The sequence below is a fragment of the Narcine bancroftii genome, chromosome 12 (assembly GCF_036971445.1).
Source record: "Narcine bancroftii isolate sNarBan1 chromosome 12, sNarBan1.hap1, whole genome shotgun sequence".
NCBI classification, from domain to species: Eukaryota; Metazoa; Chordata; class Chondrichthyes; order Torpediniformes; family Narcinidae; genus Narcine; species Narcine bancroftii.
In genome coordinates this window covers 82430346-82451121 of record NC_091480.1, presented here as the reverse complement: position 1 = coordinate 82451121, position 20776 = coordinate 82430346, and the positions used below count along the sequence as shown (strand labels likewise).

General features: G+C 46.9%; 2 protein-coding genes across 4 annotated transcripts in view; one reads left to right on the top strand and one right to left on the bottom strand.

Moving 5' to 3' along the window:
* Nucleotides 1-18427, bottom strand: part of retreg3 (reticulophagy regulator family member 3) — a 41470-nt gene extending 23043 nt beyond the window's left edge. For 2 of the 3 annotated variants that reach the window (XM_069907223.1, XM_069907224.1), the window contains exons 1-4: nt 18234-18427; nt 15737-15843; nt 2663-2693; nt 368-494 (exon numbers count right to left, since the gene is read on the bottom strand). In XM_069907223.1, the coding sequence (XP_069763324.1) occupies nt 368-494; nt 2663-2693; nt 15737-15843; nt 18234-18409 (441 nt within the window). In that variant the 5' untranslated portion in view covers nt 18410-18427. Of the gene's footprint in view, nt 1-367; nt 495-2662; nt 2694-15736; nt 15844-18118; nt 18208-18233 lie in introns of those variants that run through there. The other variant, XM_069907225.1, reaches the window with a different exon arrangement.
* A 1895-nt stretch (nt 18428-20322) lies between these two features.
* The window catches only part of tubg1 (tubulin, gamma 1), a 33561-nt gene continuing 33107 nt past the window's right edge, over nt 20323-20776 (top strand). The window contains exon 1 of the mRNA XM_069907226.1: nt 20323-20436. Coding sequence (XP_069763327.1) covers nt 20388-20436 — 49 coding nt within the window. The 5' untranslated portion in view covers nt 20323-20387. The remainder of the gene's footprint in view (nt 20437-20776) is intronic.

Here is a 20776-nt window from a genome sequence, read left to right as displayed (position 1 = left end):
AGATTTTGGCAAGACAAAAACAAGAGGACACAATGATGAAAGTGTTTAACAGGTACATTAGGAAGAACTTTTTCCACTCAGAGGGTGGTGCGAGTGTGAAATAAGAAATAGGCGCAGGTTTGACCTGAATGGTTTTTGAAGTTATTTTGAGCTAGTTTCAAGAGTTTTAACTGTTTAAATATTTCTCATGGAAACCGAGAAATATACAGACATTCATAATTCTGAATTGTCCAGAAAGGTCAAAGTCTAACATTTTGACTAAAGTATAAAATTTAATAAAAATATTTATCATTTAAATTATGGAGAACTTTAGAAACCTCAAATCATTAAACACTGCTATTACTGCACAAGTTAAATAAGCCTTTACCTTGCCGGGATTCTGCCTTTTAAGAAGGTACAAGCTCTTCAGGAACCTCTCAGCACTGATAGAGAGCTCTGCCATTCTGTGACACAGTTCAGGTGCGCTGATGAGTTTGGGATGAACAAGACCCCAACTGCACAGGAATAGAAACAAGGGTATGCGTTAGAGTCCAATTTATGGCAAATATCACCCCACCACCCCCCACTCCCCCTTGGATATTCAAAAGAGCCACAACAGGGATTGGAGAAGTTTAATTTCTTTTACTTTTAAAGTGCATGCAATGTGAGAGAAATTCGCAATGTTCATTAGATCATTAATTTTCCTAGGCAGTGAGCTTTCTGTACCCAAGAATTCCCGCAGTTAAGAAGGCTTATAGTATACTTGCCTTCATTAGTTAGGGGATTGAGTTCGAGCCATACAACTCTATAAAACTCTGGTTGGATCGCACTTGGAATTGTGTGTTCAGTTCTGGCCACCTCGTTACAATGAGGATGTGGAAGCTATGGAGAGGGTGCAGAAGAGATTTGCCAAGGAGTGGAAAATGTTTCTGATGAGGCAAGGTTAACAGAGCTGGGCTCTTCCCTTTGGAACAAAGAAGGTTGAGAGGTGATTTAAACGAGGTATACAAAATTATGAGAAGCATAGGTAGGGTGGAAAGCTAGCACCTTTTTTTCACCCAGGGACGACAGTAGCAAATACCATAGGACATTCGATTCAGGTGAGGGGAAGAAAGTTTATAGGTGATGCTGAGCCAAGTTTTACCCCCCCACCCCCCAGCCCCCACATAGAGTAGTGGGTGTCTGGAATGCATTGCCAGGGTGACAGTGCTCTCATTAGAGATAGAGGATGAAGCAACTTACTAGAGGAGTACAAGATTATAAAAGGCAGCCAGCAGCTTCTTCCCAAAGTAGTAATGGTCACTACCAGAGGACGTCTGTTTAAAATGAGTTGAGGAAAATTCAGAGTAGCGAGTGACTGTAATGCATTTCCAGGGGTGGTGGTGGAAGTTAATGTATCAGAAATATTTAAAAGACTCATAGGTACATGGTTGTCAGAAGAATAGAATGTTATGAGTTGTGATGTTGGGAAGGGTAAGATTGATGGAGGAATGTTTATATAGTCAGCAGAACATAATGGTCCAAAGAGCCTGTACTGTTCCATGTTCAAGGTGTCTGAGCAACATAGACTTAGGAGCCCATATGACCTATTCCAATCAACTCTGCAAGATCATTAGAGCAAGAAAGGTACCATGGGAGAGAGCAGACCCTCCTAAAGTGGTCCATGATATGTAGAACCACAGGATATGTGTGTAAAATACAAAAGTCTGCAGACACCTTGGTCGAAGTAAAAACCCAATGCTGGAGAAACTCAGCAAAAGGTCAAACAGTGTGCTTTATATAGCGCACGCAAAGATACATAACCAATGTTTCAGCTTGAGCCCTTCAAAACATTAAAAAAAATGTTGGTAGGTGCCAGAATAAAATGGTGGGGGGGAGGGGGTGGGAGGAGCACAGTCCCAAAGGTAGGAGGTAAGAGGTGGTTAAGGGAGGGAGGGCAGGCACACCAGCAAGCAAGGGAAGGAGGGATGGCTCTGAATGGAGAGGGAAGTGGGTGGAGAGCTGAAAGAAAGAAAACAAGAGGGATGGGGAAGAGAGGTAGAATGGAGAACAGGCTAGCAGAAACCAGAGAAGATTATGCTAATACCATCTGGTTGGAGGAACAACACTTATTTTCCGTCTGGGCAGATCATAAATCTGCACTAGATCTATTGTTTGTCATTTATATTAATATTTTAGATGATGATGTTTACATAATTAGCATGTTTTGAGGATGACTCATTTTCTACATCAGTGAGTCTGGATGTAGAATGGGAGATAGTTTCATTGAGCACGTTCGCTCTGTCCACTGCAAAAGCAAGGAAAGTCATTGTTTCTCCCAGTGATGCCACGTGAGGGGAACAATGCAAGTATACTCCCAAGTCTATCTGTTCTACATCACCCTCCAGAGAGAGCCCTAACATTCACTGTACAAGTCTTGGCCTAGTTTACCGACCAACCTCATATTTGTCAATAGATTACCAGTCAATTGAAATTGCTAAACAGTGTATTATAGAAATCAGCCACGGAAGGTTTTTGTCCTATTAGCTCCATGTCGTTCCAAAGTTTTCTGGCATTCTGCAGAAAATAATCAATCTATGCAAATAAATTCTAAATTCAGCCCCTTTTAATAAAAACTACTCATTTTCAAGGTGATCTTAAGCATCATATCTAAATAAGCAAACAAGAAAAAAAGTTTAAATACCTCTCGTCATCATTCTCTTTCACTAGTGCCACTGGAAAAAAAAAGAACAGCCTGTTAATTTACTCATAATCAGCAAGAGCAAAAGCAGTTGAAGTAAAACCACATAAAACAGGAGCGTTTTCTGGTAGCTGTACTAAATTAAAAGAAATGAACAAGAAGTAAACCAAAGATTCACTTGAAAGAAACATTTTTTTTTTAAAAAAGCTCGAGCTGCAGATAGACATCAAGTAGAATTTCACTTTTCATACAACACGAGTTCTCAAAGATTACCATCAGTGCAAAGCAGTTAATTAAAAATCACTGCGGTTTAATCTTATCAGCTAAGAACAAAGCAGATAAACCTGTTACAGGGCAATGGGTGGCTTTTAAAGAGATGATTTTGGTACACTGCTTACATAGGCATAAGGGGATGAAAGGAGGGAATGAGAAGCCAGAACTACTAGGGTGACAAAGGGAAAAAAGGAACAATAGCATAACACTGAACCCATGAGAACTCGCTAGCCTACAATAGAACCTGAAATAAGAAGTATTAGCTAAAGGCAGAGCGCAAGATAAGTGCAGCTAATACAAAAGCGTGCCTGTAAAAACACAATGCTGGAGAAACTCAGTAGGTCAAACTGGGTACTTTATATAGCAAAGACATGCAACCTCTGGGCCTGAGCCTTTCATCAAGGTGTGAGCAAAAATTGTCAGCATGCAGCTGAATAAAATGGTGGAGGGGCGGGGGGGAGGGGAGGAATGGCTCTGAATGGAAGGGGGTGGAGAGCTGGAGAAAAGGAGTCAGAGAAGAGGGAAAACAAGGAGTGACCTAGCAGAAACTGGAGAAGTCGACGTTAATTCTATCCGGTTGGAGAGTGCCCAGACGGAGTATTAGGTGTTGCTCCTCCAATTTATGGGCAGCCTTGGTTTGGCAGTGCACAAGGCACTTTCTGAATAAGCCTACCATGCCAAGTTTGTCAAATGCCTTACAAAAGTTCATATATACAACATCCACTGCTCTAACCTCATCAACCCCTTTAAAAAAAAATGCTTCTAATCTGATAGACATGATCTACCTAATCGGACTAGGATTTTCCAAATCTGCATAAATGCTATCCCCAAGTTTCCTTTCCAATAACCCTCTTTCAATAACCAGGGAAATATCCAATCAAGCCCAGGAGACATCCACCTTAATGCTCCTCAAAAGATCCAACATTACCACTTTCAAAATGCCATAATACATGAGATATCACCAGATTAATTGCCCTATCACTGTCCATGTGCTTTTTGCAAAGTACTAATTTAGTTCCTCACCAACTTCATCTGATTCCAAGCAGAAATTCCTTCCTTTGTCCTGGACTGATCCTATTCTCTCCCTAGTCATCCTCTTATTTTAATGCAAGCACAAAATGCCTTGAGATTTTATTTAACCCTGCTAAACAAGGACATTTCATAGCCCCTTTTAACCTTCCTAAAGCTTGCTTGAGTTCTTTCCTGCAATCTTTATCCTCTTCCAGGACCCTCTGTAATTATACCTACCTGAACCTTGCATATGGCTCATTTTCCTTCTTTACTAAACAAGTTCATGACTTCTAGTCATGCAAGGTTTTCCTACCTTGCCATTGTAGTGAAACAAAAGTATACAGACATTGCGATTGTGATTTTAAAAACACAGAATTGCTGGAGGAACTCAGCAGGTCTTTGCAGCGCCCATATGAGATAAAGGTAAATACAGGTAACTGATGTTTCTTGTCTGAGCCCTTCTTCAAGATAATACTTTGAAGAAGGGTTCGGGCCCAAAACATCGGTTGTAAATCTTTACCTCCAATGGTCACTGCGAGACCTGCTGAGTTCCTCCAGTATTTCTGTGTTTATCTTTCATATTGGAAGGCGCCAGTCCCAGACTCAAATTAGTTATTCCTTAAACAGCATTGCCAGTTATGGTCTTGCTTGATAACAGCTACTCCCAATGAACTCCCTCCTAATCCACTCCCTGCCTCAACTCCTTCCTAATCATGTCATGATTTGCCCTCCCCCAAATTTAGTACTCATCTTCAAGGCCCAAGCTTATCCCACCCAGTCTATAACTATACAGAACATTAAGGATGAGTGAACATCATTCCCAGATGTTCCCCCCCCCTCTAAAACTTTGATCACCCGGCCAAGCTGATTTGCCAAATGCAAGGTCTCGTATGCCCCCCTTCCTGGTTTGGCTATCTTCAGACTGCTTCAAGAAACTCTCCTGGACGCTCTCAACAAATTTCACCCAATCTAAACCTCCTGCATTAAGGGCATCACACTCAATACTGGCAAAATGAAAGTCTTCCATCAAGGCCACCCTGTGCTTTTTAATTTTCCAGCCTTTCTACTCATCTGTTCCTCCATTGCTTTGTGGCTATCAGGAGCCCTACAATATGGCCTTATCAGAGTAAAGCAGTTTTCTGATTTCTTACCTCTACCCACATTGCAGAAGTTGAGCCCTGCATTATGCCATCTCTCAGTGCAGTTGTGACAGTCTCCTGATTAGCAATGTGATGCTTCCACCTCTTTTACCACCTCCTCTAGCCCATTTAAAGCAACAGAACCCAGCAACGTTCACCTGCCAAATCCTTTCCTCTTGCCACGTCTCCGTATTAGCCACAACATCACCACACTAACTACTGATCCAGGTTTCATCTGTACTTCTTGAATTAAAATTAACACAATGTGATCATTCACCCTCCCCTTCTTGCCCTTCCTTTCAGGCTTCCTTGACCAAGCATCTGCTATTGCCTCAATTTTCAGCCCCGCTGCTCAAGTTTCCACTGCCACCACTCTAGTTTAAGCCCTCACAAGTAGCACTAGCATATCACCCTGCGAATGGTGGCTCCTCGCCACCAAATGCTACTTTAAAAAAAAAAATTGGAAATCACAAGATTATAGGAGCAGAAATAGGCCCATCAAGTCTCCTCTGCCATTCCAATCATGAGCTGATCCATCCTCCCACTCAGCCCCACTCCCAGCTTTTCCCCCGTAACCATTGATGTCCTGACCCTCAAACATCTGCCTTAAATACACCCAATAACCTTGTTTCCCCAGCCGTCCAACCCACTGATAAAAGAAATTTTTGCACATCTGTTTTAAATTGATACCTTTCATCCTGAAATTGTGCCCTCTTGTCCACTACCATGGGAAACATCCTTGCCACATGTACTCTGTCCAGGCCTTTCAACATTCAAAATGCCTCCATAAAGGACTTCCCCTCATCCTTCCGCACTCTAAGAGTCCAAGAGTCAACAATATTCTTCATATGCTATCCTTTTCATTCCTGGTATAATTCTAATAAATTTTCTGAGCCCTCTCCAACTCCAGCACGTCTTTTCTCAAATAAGGCACCCAAAATCTCACCAGTGCTTTATAGTCTCAACATCACATCCCTGTTCTTAAATACTATTCCTCTAGAAATTAATGCCAACATTGCATTCGCCTTCTTAACCACCTGGAGGTTAACCTTTAGGGTATCCTGGCACAAAGATTTCTAAGTCCTTTTGTATCTTGCAATTTTGAATTTTGTCCCCATCTAAATAATAATCCGTCCATCTATTTCTTCTACCAAAGTGCACAACTGTATACTTTCCAAACTGTATTTCATCTGCCACTGTCTCATGAATCTTTTCTGCACCCATTCCAGCTTAATGGCATCATTCATAGAACTGGGCACCAGTACTGTACAAAATACACAAACACTCCACTGCCTTCACAGATGCTACCTGGCCCACTGTAAGGTAAAACATCATGAGATGGGAATGTGTAAGGAGTTACCCTGTGCAGGGCTGTAGCAAGATGTGAATGCATCCTTGTACTTACAAGATAAGAGAGACATTGATGGATTGAGAGGCAGGAAGCTAGCAGGGAAAGGATAGCAACAGTTTTAGTCATTGGACAAGTAATGATATGATGTTCTAAGCACGTATCCAAGGGTATAAAAAAATCACCATTTTGCTGATAATGGCAGAATGCATTCTCCGACTAACATTGTTAGTTGCAAGTGTTACAATCCGGTAATAAAGAACAAAGAACCCTGATTTCGACTCAGTCTGGTGTTTGTCTCACTCATTCATGAACAAAGCAGACCTAACACCACTGAGTTTGTTTTTTGTTCCAGATTCCAAGATATTATGTCTCCATTCTGCAATTTTAAAAAAAATTTATAAAATGCATGGTTATGCGCTTGATGAGTTATGGGGTTGGAATCTTGTGCTAAAGGTGAGACAAGGCTGGGTAGCTGGTTTTCCACTATAGATGATGGACCTTTTGTGTCCCCAATTTTCTTTGATGGCAATAACTTTCAGGATAATAGAGAAAACGGACAACTTCGCTGAAATGGATTAGTTGGGCAGAATGGACTGTTTTGATACTCTATGCTCATATAGAGCCATAGATCTTAGGAAGTGGCCACACAGAATATAGGGTGGTAAAGAATAGCAGCCGGAGGTCACGGTACATATTAGTACCAAAGACAGACAGGAGTGGGTTCCGGGTCCTACAAAGTAAGATTAGGGAGTTAGAAAAGAACAGGACATCCAAGGTGGTAATCTCTGGATTACTCCCGGTGCCATAAGCTAGTGAAGGTCAGAACAGGATAGTGCAGACAAACATGTGGCTGAGGAAATGGTAAAGGGGGCAGGTTTTCAAGTTCTTGGATTATTGGAACCTTTCCTGGGGAAGGGGTGATCTTTAGAAGTGGGACAGTTTGCACCTGAACTCGAGGGGAATCAATATCCTGGCAGGGAGGTTTGATGTTTGGGGTTGGGTGGGGGGGGGAAGGATCTTTAAACTAGATTCACAGAGGGATAAGAACCAAAGTGAAGAAGCAGGGGAGGAGGTGGTTGATGCACAAGTGGGGACACCGGGTAGGAAGTTTGTGTAGAAAGACAGGCAGATAAGGCAAAATTGCAGCTATGTGGATGCATTGCAATGCAAAAGGGATACAGAGTCAAATGTAACAAATAAAAGGCTAAAGGTTTTTATTTATATGCACGCAGCATAAAAAATAAAGAGGATGTCCTTGTAGTACAGCTACATATTGGCAGGTATGATATAGGGGCTTTCACTGAGTCATGGCTAAAGGATGGATGCCATTTGGATTTGAATGTCCAAGAATACACAGGGTATCAAAAGGATAGGCAGGTAAACAAAGGGGGCAGCAGGACTCTGTTAGTAAGGAACAACATTAAATTATTAGAGGTGACACTATTAGAAGATGCAAAATCATTGCGGGTTGAGTTAAGAAACGAAAAGGGTAAAAAGACACTGTTGGCAGTTATAAACAGACCTCCAAAGAGTAGCCATGATGTGGACAAAAATTTGCAACAACAGATAGAAAAAGCATGTCAGAAGGCAAAGTTATGGTAGTCATGGGTAATTTAAACATGGAAGTAGATTGGGTCTGGATCTGAAGAGAGATTTTGCAGAAAGCCTACGAGATGGCTTTTTAGAGCGAGGGGATCGGCTGCACTGGATTGGTGTTGCGTCATGCACCAGAGGTGATTCGAGAGCTTGGCTAAAGAAGCCATTAGGGGCAGTGATCACAATATGATTTAATTCAATTTGAGATTTAACAATGAGAAAATATAGTCAGATGTGTCAGTATTTCAGTGGAAAGGAATCACAGTGGCTTGATATAGGAACTAGCCAAGATAGATTGGAAGGGGGCATTAGTTAGGAAGAAAGCAGAGCAGCAATGGATGAAGTTTGTGCAAGAAAAAGGGAAGGTAAAGGGTGTAAATACATACCAAAAAGAAGAAATATTTGAATGGAAAAGTGTCACAACTGTGGCTGACTAAGGAAGTCAAAGCCAACGTGAAAGCAAAAGAGGACATACAAGGAAGCAAAAATTAGTGGGAAGATAAAGGATTGGGAACTTTTAAAAACTTACAGAAGGTAACAAAAAAACTCATAAGGAGAGAAAAGATGAAGTCTGAAAGTAGGCTGGCAAATAATATCAGAGGATACAAAAAGCTTCAAGTACATAAAGAATAAGAGAGGTGAGAGATGATATACGACCACTAGAAAATTATGCTGGAGAAATAATAATGGGAGACAAAGAGATGGCAGAGGAACTAATTAAGTATTTTGTGTTATAGATAGAGAATTTGGGTTAAAAAGGGTTTAAGTTAAAATGTGATGATTAGTCATAAAAGGGGGCTAACCACTGGAGTTTAGCTGGAAAATGTTACAAAAGACTTGCAACAGATTTAACTACAGAGAGACATGCAGGAGCCAAAGATTGATAAAGAGTGAAAAACAGAATTTGGTGTGAGCAGAGGTTATGAATGATCGTGGTGTGCGTGACTAACAGTAATCAGGATGATTCTGCAAAAACTAACCAATTAAAGCAGTGTAGTGGAGATGCCGAAGGACAAGCAAATTGTATAAAAAACAATGCACTGTATGTATCAGGGCTCGACTTGGCAAGAAGCCGGTTGAGTCCAACTCTGCAGACTTGAGAATAAAGCTTGTCGTGTCACCGATCTTAAAGAGACTCATTTGTGAGAATTTGTGTTTCTGACATTTTGCATCAGTTTTCATTGTGGAAGACACCAATAGTGTGCCAGCTGTTGAAGGGGATCAAGGTAGGGAAGTGAGTGCAGTTACTATTTCAAGGGAAAAGGTGCACAGTAAGCTGAATGGTCTAAGGATAAGTCTCTCAGGTCTGGAAAGAGGTGGCAGTAGAAATTGTGGAGGCATTAGTAATGTTCTTTCAGGTATCAATAGATTCCAGCATGGTCCCAGAGTACTGGAAATTAGCAAATGTCACCCCACTATTCAAGAAGGGAGGGAAACAGTAGAAAGGAACTTATAGGCCAGTTAACCTGACATCAGTGGTTAGGAAGATGCTGGAGTCAATTGTAAAGGATATGGTTACGGATTACTTGGAAGCAAACGACAGGATAGACCAAAGCCAGCATTGCTTCCTTAAAGGAAAATCTTACTTGACAAACCTATTGAAATTGTTTGAGGAAGTGACAAGCAGGCTGGATAAGGGATATGCAGTGGATGTTGTGCATTTGGATTTTCAGAAGGCATTTGACAAGGTGCTGCACATGAGACTACTTACTTAACAAGAGCCCATGGCAATAACAGGAAACATCCTTGCTGCCCAATGAAGCAGGAGGCTTCCTCAGTAAATATAGGTTGGGGTGATTTTAACATAGTAGGGGAATTAAGGGATATGGGGGAAAGGCAGTTAGGTGGACATGAACCAATCATCAGACCAGCATGGCAGAGCAGACTTGACAGGCCAGATGGCCTCCTCCTGCTCCTATTTCTTATGGCTATAAATCACGTACAAGCAGCAAAATTTTTGTTTAAAACGGCAAAATCATAACCCCAATGTTTTCACCATGGACTTCCAATCCCTATACACCTCTATCTCCCCATTTTTAATTAAATTTTGACATACAGCACAGTAACAGAAAATTTCAGCCCATGAGCCGTGCTGCCCAATTAGATCCAATTGACCTACAACCAATGGAACGTTTTGAACGGTGAAAGGAAACTGGAGCCCCTGGAGAAAACCCACTCAGATTCAAACCCTGATCTTGATTGCTGCCATGGGACAGGGGAGTCACGTGATGGAGTAGTGGCCGGACGGTGAACTCCAGCCCTCTCCAGAAAAGTCGGAAAAAACAAAGGAAAACACAAAGGCACAAAAGTAAAAATTAAAGTAAAGCGAGTATAAAGGTGGAAAGAAGATGGCGACGAAAAAAGAAAAATCAAAACCAACGGTAAGAAGAGAGGAAGAGAAGACAACGGAAGAAGAAGGAGAAGGCCTTACCTGTTCGAAGAGGCCCGCGGTGGAGAGAGAAACCCGCTCCCTCAGGTCGGTAGAAAGTGGACTACAAAAATGGCTCGCTGAGCCGAGTAAAAGTGCGCAACCGCGCATGCAAAAAAACACACCGACGGAAGGGGTGACCAGCTGGGGAGTCGATCTCCACAGCCGGCAATGACAGCTGCAAAACACCTGCAGCAAGAGGAGAATATAGAAGACAACAAAAACAAGAAAGAAGAGAAGAAAAGGACAACAAAGAAACAACAGATGGCCAACCCAGAGGAAGAAGAGGAGGAAGAGGAAGAGTACAGTGAAATAGAAGAAGGGAAAGGCAAGACAAAGGATATACTTTCTCTTATTAAAGAATACATGGAGTAATTTAAGGAATGGCAAGCGCAAGAATTTAATGATTTAAGAAGAAGAATAAACAATACAGAAGAGAAAATGAATAAAATAGATATGACCTTATCAGAAATGGGAAAAAAAATGGACAAGGTGGAAGAACGAGAAGCAGCAGTAGAAATGGAGGTAGAAGACTTTAAAAAGAAATTGGAGGAATCTAATAAGAAAGTTAAAGAGACACAAGAACTGTTAGCTCAGAAAATAGATATAATGGAAAATTATAACAGAAGAAATAACAAAGATAGTGGGCCTTAAGGAAGATGAAGAAGGCAAGAATATGAGAGAGTTTATAAAAGATTGGATCCCTAGGATCCTAGGATGTCCAGAACTACAGCAAGAAATGGAAATAGAAAGTGCACATAGAGCATTGGCCTTTAAACCACAACCACAACAAAAGCCAAGATCTATTTTAGTAAAATTCCTAAGATATACTACAAAAGAAAAGGTACTGGAGAAAACAATGGAAAAAGTAAGAGAGGGCAACAAGCCACTGGAGTACAAAGGGCAAAAAATCTTCATTTATCCAGATATAAGTTTTGAACTCCTGAAGAAGAGAAAGGAGTTCAATACAGCAAAGGCGATTTTATGGAAGAAAGGGTATAAATTTATACTAAAGCATCCAGCGGTATTGAAAATATTTATTCCAGGACAGCAAAACAGACTATTCTCGGATCCAGAGGAAGCACAAAAATTTGCAGAACAATTACAAAATAGACTGAGAGATGAAGACGTGTAACGAGAGTACAAAAGACTGCGAACTAAAAAGACACACAAGTTTTGAACTCCTGAAGAAGAGGAAGGAGTTCAATACATCGAAAACGATCTTATGGAAAAAAACTATTCTCGGATCCAGAGGAAGCAAGGAAATTTGCTGAACAACTACAAAACAAACAGAGAGATGAAGACATGTAATAAGAGTAAAAATGACCACGATTTATATGTATGTGGATAAAGAGGTATATGTGTGTATATGTATAATGTGCATACATGAATGTATCCGTATTTAGAGGAAAATATAGATAGTATAGACAAGAATTAACAAGGGAAGGAAATGGAATAGAGGGAATAAGGAGGGAATTAATTAAAAGAGTGACCTTTAATTGTTACATATGAAAAGTGAAATCTTTTCTGGGGGGGGCTGGGGTGGGGAGGAGTTACGGTCACTGCAAAATCAGCTGACGCTTGCGAGTGAATTCGCAAATCCAAATGGAGAGGGGAGATGTGGTTGTCCGACAAGGGATAAAGGACAACTCAGGAGGGGAAGGGGGGGATTGGGGCTAAAGAAGTTTTAAATAGGAGAATAAGGAAAATTTTTTTTTTTCAACTCAATACTGCTTTATTGCAGACATACACAGACCTTTTGTTCCCTGCCTGCAAATTAGCTCATTAGTGAATACCTTCCGGTCCACAGGATCAGCAGGTGAGAATAAGGGAAATGTTTGATGTTTTAGGAATGTTGTCTTATAAAGGGTTTAAAACAAGAAAACAGAAATGGATAAGAAGGAAAGGTAATGATCGAGAAACGGGAAGATTAACAAAGTATAAAATGGCTACGTTGAACTATATGACTTTAAATATTAATGGAATACATAACCAAATTGATTGCTGCCATGGTAACAGCATTGCGCTAATCGCTATGCTAACCATGCCGCCCATTCTGAAGGTCTCAAAGCTTTCTGTTTCTCAACAACAGACCCAGTCTCCTTCACCACCACCCTTTACCTGGCTGAACTTCTTCTCACCCTCATTGACTCATCCCACTTGCTCCAAGTCAAAGAGGTATTGGCATGGGTCCCAGTCATACCTGCCTTTTTGTTGGTAAGATGGAGCAATCCATGCTACAAGCCTAACCGGCAAACCTCCTCAAATCTTTCTCCGCTACATTGACAACAACCCTGGTGCTACCTCATGCACCCATGAAGATCTCATCAGCTTTATCCACTTTGCTATCAGCTTCCACCCCATCCTCAAATTCACTTGATCCATCTCTCGCAATACTCTCCCCTTTTGCGATCTCTTGGTCTCCAGCTTGGAAAAAACACCAGATATTTTCTACAAAAACACCAACTCCCACAGTTACCTCCACTACAGCTCTTCACACCCTGACCCCTGTAAAGATTCTATTCTTTTCTCTCAATTCATCAGTTGCATCTGCTCCCAGGATGAGGTCTTTCATTCCAGAACATCAGAGATGTCATCTTCCACTTTCATCATTTATTTCCTGCACATCTGCCCAGGCTCCTTCTACCCTCAAGATGTTACAAAAACAGGAATGCCTGTCCTCATCTACCATCCCACCAGCCTCCACATCCAACGTATTCTCCTCTACAATTTGGGCCATTTACAATGTGATCCAACTACCTGACACATCATTCCCTCTCCACAGGAACTGCTCCCTCCAGGATCCCCTCAGCTACTCATCCCTTCCTAGTAAACGCATCCTTGGCACCTCTGCCTGTGATAGCTGAAAATGCTACACTTGCGCCCACACCTCTTCCCTCGCCACCATTCAGGAAACAAACAGTTCTTCCAAATGAAGCAACATTTCACTTGTAAATCTGCAGGGGTCATCTATTGCACATTGAGGCTTCCTCTACATCAGAGGGACCAGGAAATCATTTTGATGAGCACCTTCCCTCTGTCTATACAGTAATGGGGACCTCCCAGTTCCATACCCCAATCCCACTGACAAGTCACTCTCTGGCCTCGTGCACTGCCAAACTGAGGTCACCCACAAATTGGAGGAACAACTAATATTCCATCTGGGCACTTTCCAACCAGATGGGATTAACATCGACAGTCAGTTTTCATTAGGCCCACTCATCTCTCTCTCTCTCTCTCCTCATATCCCTCTGTCTCCCCTCCCCTCTCCATTCAGAGAACTATCCCTCCCTATCACCTCAGCTATTTTCTCCTCCCATCCTTATCTACCTATGACCTCTTTCCTGTGGGGCTGTGATCCTCCCCCTACCCCTTCTTCCCTCCTCTCACTATTTTTATTCAGACTGTGTTTTTGCTCATATGAAGGGCTCAGGCCTAAAACATAGATGTTGCTTAACCTGCTGTTTCTCCAGCATTTTTGTGTATTGCAGTGCTCTTTTCACAAAGAGGACTAGTCTTTAGAACAATCTCAATTCTTCATTTTCACATAACACTTGCATCCCACCATGCTCCAAGAAGGCAGTTTTCAAGCTCCCTTGTAATAATGTCATCCTATAACGTTTGGCACAGCAATCAAGACAGCTGCCTCACTGCTCCAGAGGGCCAGGTTTAATCTTGCCATGTCTGCATGAAATTCACACATCCTTCCTCTGACCACGTAAACTGGTCCACAAGTAAGAGTGTTAAGGGTTGGTGGATGGATAACAAATGAAATAAACAAGCTTATTGGGACACACAGGATGTGCTTAATGGTTTCCACTGTAACTGGCTTCAACAGCAACATGATGAGTTACATTACAGAGAAGAGGTGTAAAATTTTATGATACAAGAGTAATAACCATGGACAAGTTGAAGGAGATAACCGTGGAGGACGAGGAACAACCACCCTCCTCTACACATCAACAACTCTGTAGTAGAGAGTGGAGAGCACCAAGTTCCTTAACAAGTGATCTATCCTAGATATTCAACATCTCCTCGCTTGTCAGGAAGGCACATCAGTGACTTCACTGCCTGAGAACACTGAAGTGGGCAAGACTACCAGCCACCATTATGTCAACCTTCTACAGGAGCTCAATTGAGAGCATCCTGGCCAGCTGCATCAGTGTGGTACGGTTGCTGCAGAGGTCCATAAGAGTGGCAGAGAGGATCACTGGAGTCTCCCACCCCCTCCTCCTGCTCCCAGATCAACGTGATCTACCAGGATCATTATCTGAAGAGGGCACTCAAAATCTTTGAGGACCCCTACCCCCAACGTGCAACACCTTTCAGCTGCTCTTGTCAGGAAAGGGATAGAGTATCGGACCCAACACCATGAACAGATCCCCCCCCCCCCACAGGCAGAGAGAATGCTGAATGACCAATGGAACTGCTCACACTATGAAAGTATGAAATACTTGTCCTGCAAATGTATTGTTTGTCTGTAGGTGTGTTATATCTGGTTGTGTGTTTGCATGTTTTGCACAGAGGAGCAGGAAATGCTGTTTCGTCAGGTTGTACTTGTGCAATTAGATGACAATAAACTTGACACGCCAGATTCAAGGGCCTCTTCCTGTATCACAGGACTGCAACACTCACATTCATCACTTGCTCATGACCATTTAAAATTCAGGAGGAAAAATTTTCCCAAACAAGCCACCTACTGGATCTAATGCCACCTGCCAGAGTGTTCAACCACCTCCTAAGGAGTACGTAGCTTGATTTTCAAATCATAGTAGGGAGACCATGCAAAGTGAGATTTCCCTCCACTGCAACAATCTAGCAGTTTTGTCGTCACTATGGCTGATACTAGCATTTTCTAGTGTTACTGTCTATAACACCCCCAATTAAGTTATTTGTGTTTTCTCTGAATATCCCCCATGACATGTTTACTCTCACCACAGTAAGTGTTATTACATTAACTACTGATTCTATGACACAATTGTCAAAGTTGAACTAAAACTGGCAAATTAATTAGGTACTGTACCCCTTTATGTAGGCAAGTAACAGGAACAAAATCAGAAATAGTGGACAAAAGATGGAGAATTAATTATAAAACTAAAGAAGAAAATGTAGGATGAAAACTGGGAGCTGGAACAAGCAAGAAACAAAAGAATTGAGACCAATATCTCTCTTTGAATGATGCTACCATATTTTAATTTAAATCATGTGACTTAACAGTAAGTCTTGTCAGTGCTTTCAGCTCTTTAAAAGAAAGCAACTACATTAGACAAGGTTCCTACCTTGGAGTTCAGGCCAGATTCTGCTCTTCCAGGTGTTGAGGCACACAACAATAATCAGACTAGAGGCAACAAGGAATACCACCCTCAGCGTCGTTAGTGCTAGAAACCTAGCACGGAAAACAAATCGTCAGAAGACTAGCACCGACACATCTCCCAACTGCATCAAGGAGAGGGGGGAGGGGAGGGGGGCAGCTGCCAGTCGCCGGGGGGGGGGGAAAGAGGGTAGCCGCCAGTCGCCGAGGGGGGGGAGAGGAGGAGGAGGGGGGGAGAGGAGGAGGAGGGGGGAGGAGGAGGAGGAGGGGGGGAGGAGGAGGAGGGGGGGGGAGGAGGAGGGGGGGGGAGGAGGAGGGGGGGGGGAGGAGGAGGGGGGGGGAGGAGGAGGGGGGGAGGAGGAGGGGGGGGGGGGAGGAGGAGGGGGGGGGAGGAGGAGGAGGGGGGGAGGAGGAGGAGGAGGAGGGAGGAGGAGGGGGGGAGGAGGAGGGGGGAAGGGGGGGAAGGGGGGAGGGGGGGAGGGGGAGGAGGGGAAGGGGGGAGGGGGGGAAGGGGGGGGAGGGGGGAGGGGGAGGGGGGGGAAGGGGGGGGAGGGGGGAGGGGGAGGAGGGGAGGGGGAGGGGGAGGAGGGGGGGAGGGGGAGGAGGGGGGAGGGGGAGGAGGGGGGAGGGGGAGGAGGGGGGAGGGGGAGGAGGGGGGAGGGGGGAGGAGGGGGGAGGGGGAGGAGGGGGGAGGGGGAGGAGGGGGGAGGGGGGAGGGGGAGGAGGGGGGGAGGGGGAGGAGGGGGGAGGGGGAGGAGGGGGGAGGGGGAGGAGGGGGGAGGGGGAGGAGGGGGGAGGGGGGAGGAGGGGGGAGGGGGAGGAGGGGGGAGGGGGAGGAGGGGGGAGGGGGAGGAGGGGGGAGGGGGAGGAGGGGGGAGGGGGAGGAGGGGGGAGGGGGAGGAGGGGGGAGGGGGAGGGAGGGGGAGGAGGGGGGAGGGGAGGAGGGGGGAGGGGAGGGGAGAAGGGGGGGAGGGGGGAGGGGGAGAAGGGTGGGGAGGGGGAGAAGGGGGAAGGGGGGGAGGGGGAGAAGAGGGGGAAGGGGGGAAGGGGGGAAGGGGGGAGGGGGGAGGGGGGAGGGGGGGAGGGGGAGGGGGGAAGGGGAGAAGGGGAAGGGGGGGGAGGGGGGGAGGGGGGGGAGGGGGAGAAGGGGGGAGGGGAGAGGGGGGGAGGGGGAAAGGGGGGGAGGGGGAGAAGGGGGAAGGGGGGGGAGGGGGGAGAAGGGGGAGGGGGGAGGGGAAGGGGGGGAGGGGAAGGGGGGGAGGGGAAGGGGGGGAGGGGAAGGGGGGGAGGGGATAGGGGGGGAGGGGGGAGAAGGGGGAAGGGGGGGAGGGGGAGAAGGGGGGAAGGGGGGGAGGGGGAGAAGGGGGAAGGGGGGGAGGGGGAGAAGGGGAAGGGGGGGAGGGGGAGAAGGGGGAAGGGGGGGAGGGGGAGAAGGGGGAAGGGGGGGAGGGGAGAAGGGGGAAGTGGGGGGGAGGGGGAGAAGGGGAAGGGGGGGGAAGGGGGGGAAGGGGGGGGAGGAGGGGGAAGGGGGGGGGAGGGGGGAGAAGGGGGAAGGGGGGGGAGGGGGAGAAGGGGAAGGGGGGAGGGGGGAGGGGGAGAAGGGGGAAGGGGGGGGAGGGGGGGGAGGGGGAGAGGGGAAGGGGGGGGGGAGGGGGAGGGGGAGAAGGGGGAAGGGGGGGGGAGGGGGGGAGGGGGAGAAGGGGGAAGGGGGGGGAGGGGGAGAGGGGGGAGGGGGAGAAGGGGGAAGGGGGAGAAGGGGGAAGGGGGGGAGGGGGAGAGGGGGGAGGGGGAGAAGGGGGAAGGGGGGGGAGGGGGAGAAGGGGGAGGGGGAGAAGGGGGATGGGGGGGGAGGGGGAGAAGGGGGAAGGGGGGGGGGGAGGGGAGAAGGGGAAGGGGGGGGGAGGGGGAGAGGGGGGAAGGGGGGGGGGAGGGGGAGAAGGGGGAAGGGGGGGAGGGGGAGAAGGGGGAAGGGGGGGGGGAGAAGGGGGAAGGGGGGGGGAGGGGGGTGAAGGGGGAAGGGGGGGAAGGGGGGGGGAGGGGGAGAAGGGGAAGGGGGGGGGTGGGGGGGAGAAGGGGGAAGGGGGGGGTGGGGGAGAGGGGGAAGGGGGGGGGTGGGGGGAGAAGGGGGATGGGGGGGTGGGAGGGGGTGAAGGGGGAAGGGGGGGGGAGGGGGAGTAGGGGAAGGGGGGGGGAGGGGGAGAAGGGGGAAGGGGGGGGGAGGGGGAGAAGGGGGAAGGGGGGGGGAGGGGAGAAGGGGAAGGGGGGGGGAGGGGGAGAAGGGGGAAGGGGGGGGGAGGGGAAGCGGCCGAGAGCATCTGCGGTCCGGGGACCGGGCAGGTGCTGTACGCACATTGACCGGGCCTCACCGCCAGGGTATCACGGAGCCACCGATCCTACGTCGGGGCCTAGGTTGTTGACAAGTGCCCCGGGGCTCCCGATCCGTCCGCTCGCCGAGAGCTGCTCACCAGGAAGCGGCGTTGGCGCCCAGGTGCAGCAGCAGGCTGGTCAGTGGCCGCTCCCACACCAGGACGCTCTGCCAGTAGGTCAGCAGCGGCTCGTACTGACCCAGGACACGGAGCAGCCGCTGCTGGCGAGCCGCCAGCTCCAGGCCGCAGTCACCTCCGCTCACGGCCGCCGCCATCTTGGTGACGTACCGCACTTTGCATATTCCTATGCATGTATGTATATTGATTAGAATATATGAATATTAATAAGATAACATGATGAGATGACTGGTGGTTTTCATAATCAGAATTTGTCATAAACGTGCCAGGAAATTCGTTGTTTTGTGGCAGTTTCATAGTGCAAACATATATATATATAAATAAATATATAACCACCTGACAAGATAAATTAAATAGTGCAAGTAAAAGACAAAGTGAACCATCTGGTTCATGGTCCATTCAAGAATCTGATGGCGGCGGGGGAAGAAGCAGTCATTGTGCCACTAAATGATCACCTTCAATCTCCTGTATCTTTTTCCCGATGGTAGCAGAGCGAAGAGGCCATGGCCTGGGTGTTGGGGATCCTTGAGGACAGAGGCTGTTTTGTTCAGACACCACCTCTCGTACGTGTCCTTGATGGACTGGGTGCTGAACCTCCACAGTTAGGCCTACTCATAGCCCATTGTCCTCCTTTCTTTTCTCCTTTGTCATTCTTCCTCTGTCTTTGTCCAGTGCTTATTCTGGCTTCATCCTCATACAACAAGAGGTTGCTGGTTTACACAAAAATCCTGGAAAAACTCAATCAGTCACACGTTTATTTATATAGGAAAGATAAAGATTCCTTAGCCCTTCATCAAGGTGTTCGCAAAAAGCAGGCAGGTGACTGAAGAAAATGGTGGGGATGAGGGGCAGAAACTCATAGACAAGAGGTCATAGATGAAGGTAGGGGGTGGGAGGGAACACAAAAAGGGGAAGGGGATAGCTCTCTGAATGGAGAAGGGGGGGTGGAGAGCTGGATGAAAGAGATAGGGAAAGAAAGAGAGAGAAAGTCAAGGTGAGGGGGAGCAGTGGTGGATTAACCATTAGGCTGAGTAGGCTGAAGCCTAGGGACCTGGAAGGTAAGGGGGTCCAACATCAAACAACAATAGAAATAAGAGATACAACAATAGAAATGTTACTTTAATGATGCCAAAGCCCACAACATTAAAAGTATGTTAAAATTGGAACAACTGTGGAAAAGGGAAATTGGGAATGAAAATGAGAGAGTCAGGGTGAGATGGGGTGGGGAACTGAAGAAGTAGATGTTAATGCCATCTAATTGAAAGTTGTCTGGGCAGAATATGAGATGTTGTTCCTCTAATTTCCAGGTGCCCTCAGTTGGGCAGTGGCCTGTGGACCATGGACAGACATGTCAGCATGGGAATGGGGTGAGGAATTGAAATAGGTTTTGTGAGGAGTTTGAGGGGGATTTGGTATGTCTCCAAAGGCTTGCATTCTGACAGGTTGGAATTCTCTGTATGGAGGTGCCAATGCACAGGAAAGGAAAAGGCTACCGTGCCATCACGGGCACCAGACTTCACTCCATTGAGGATGTCTGCAAGAGCCGTTGTCTTAAGAAAGCAAGCCTCTATCCTCAAGGGACCCCAGACCCAGGCCTCTTCCCTCTGCTACCATTGGTAAGGAGATACAGGAGCCTAAAGACGAGCACTCAGAGCCACAAGGACAGCTTCTTCCCCACTGCCATCAGATTCCTGAATAATCAATGATCCAGACGCAAGTCGCTTACCCTTCTCTTTATTTACCCATCTAACTATTTATTTATTTATTTCTAATTTATTTATTAAATGTAATTTTTCACTGTAATGCTGCGGCAAAACCACGAATTCCTTGACCTATTCATGACAATAAATTCTCATTCAAATATTCTCGAGTTGCCCCCACAAAGGGCCTGGTCGGGTCTGCACATGCGCACACCCGCCCTCGGCTCTCGGCTGAGCGCACGTGCAGATCCGGCGGGCCCCCTGCGAGTCCTCCGGCGCTGGGTTGTGCGCATGTGCAGGCCCGACCGTGCTCCTGCGGGGTGGGGTGGGGACCCTCGGTTGTGCGCATGTGCCGTCGGGTCGGGGCTGTGCGCATCCTCGGTGCGGTTGGCGGGAGCGGCGGCGGCGGGGAATAATGCCTCGGGAAATTATAACCTTACAGTTGGGCCAGTGCGGCAACCAGAGTAAGCGGGGTCGGGGGTAAATGGGCAGCGCCAAGCCCGCCCGGGGGGAGGGGGGCCGGTGCGGGGAGGAGGCGGGAATGGAGGCGGGATGGAGGAGGGGGGAGGAGGGGGGGGGAGGAGGAGGGGGGAGAGGGGGGGGAGGAGGGGGGGGGGGAGGAGGAGGGGGGAGGAGGGGGGGGAGGAGGAGGCGGGAATGGAGGGGTGGGGAGAAAGACGGTCCATGAAGGATGCCAACTGTTGTCTCCACCTTCTTTGCAGTGCTGCTTGTGCCTACACAAAGCATTCTGCAGGAATGGCAGAAGTTAGAAGCAGGTGCTGTTTAACCTGTCAAAAAACACGA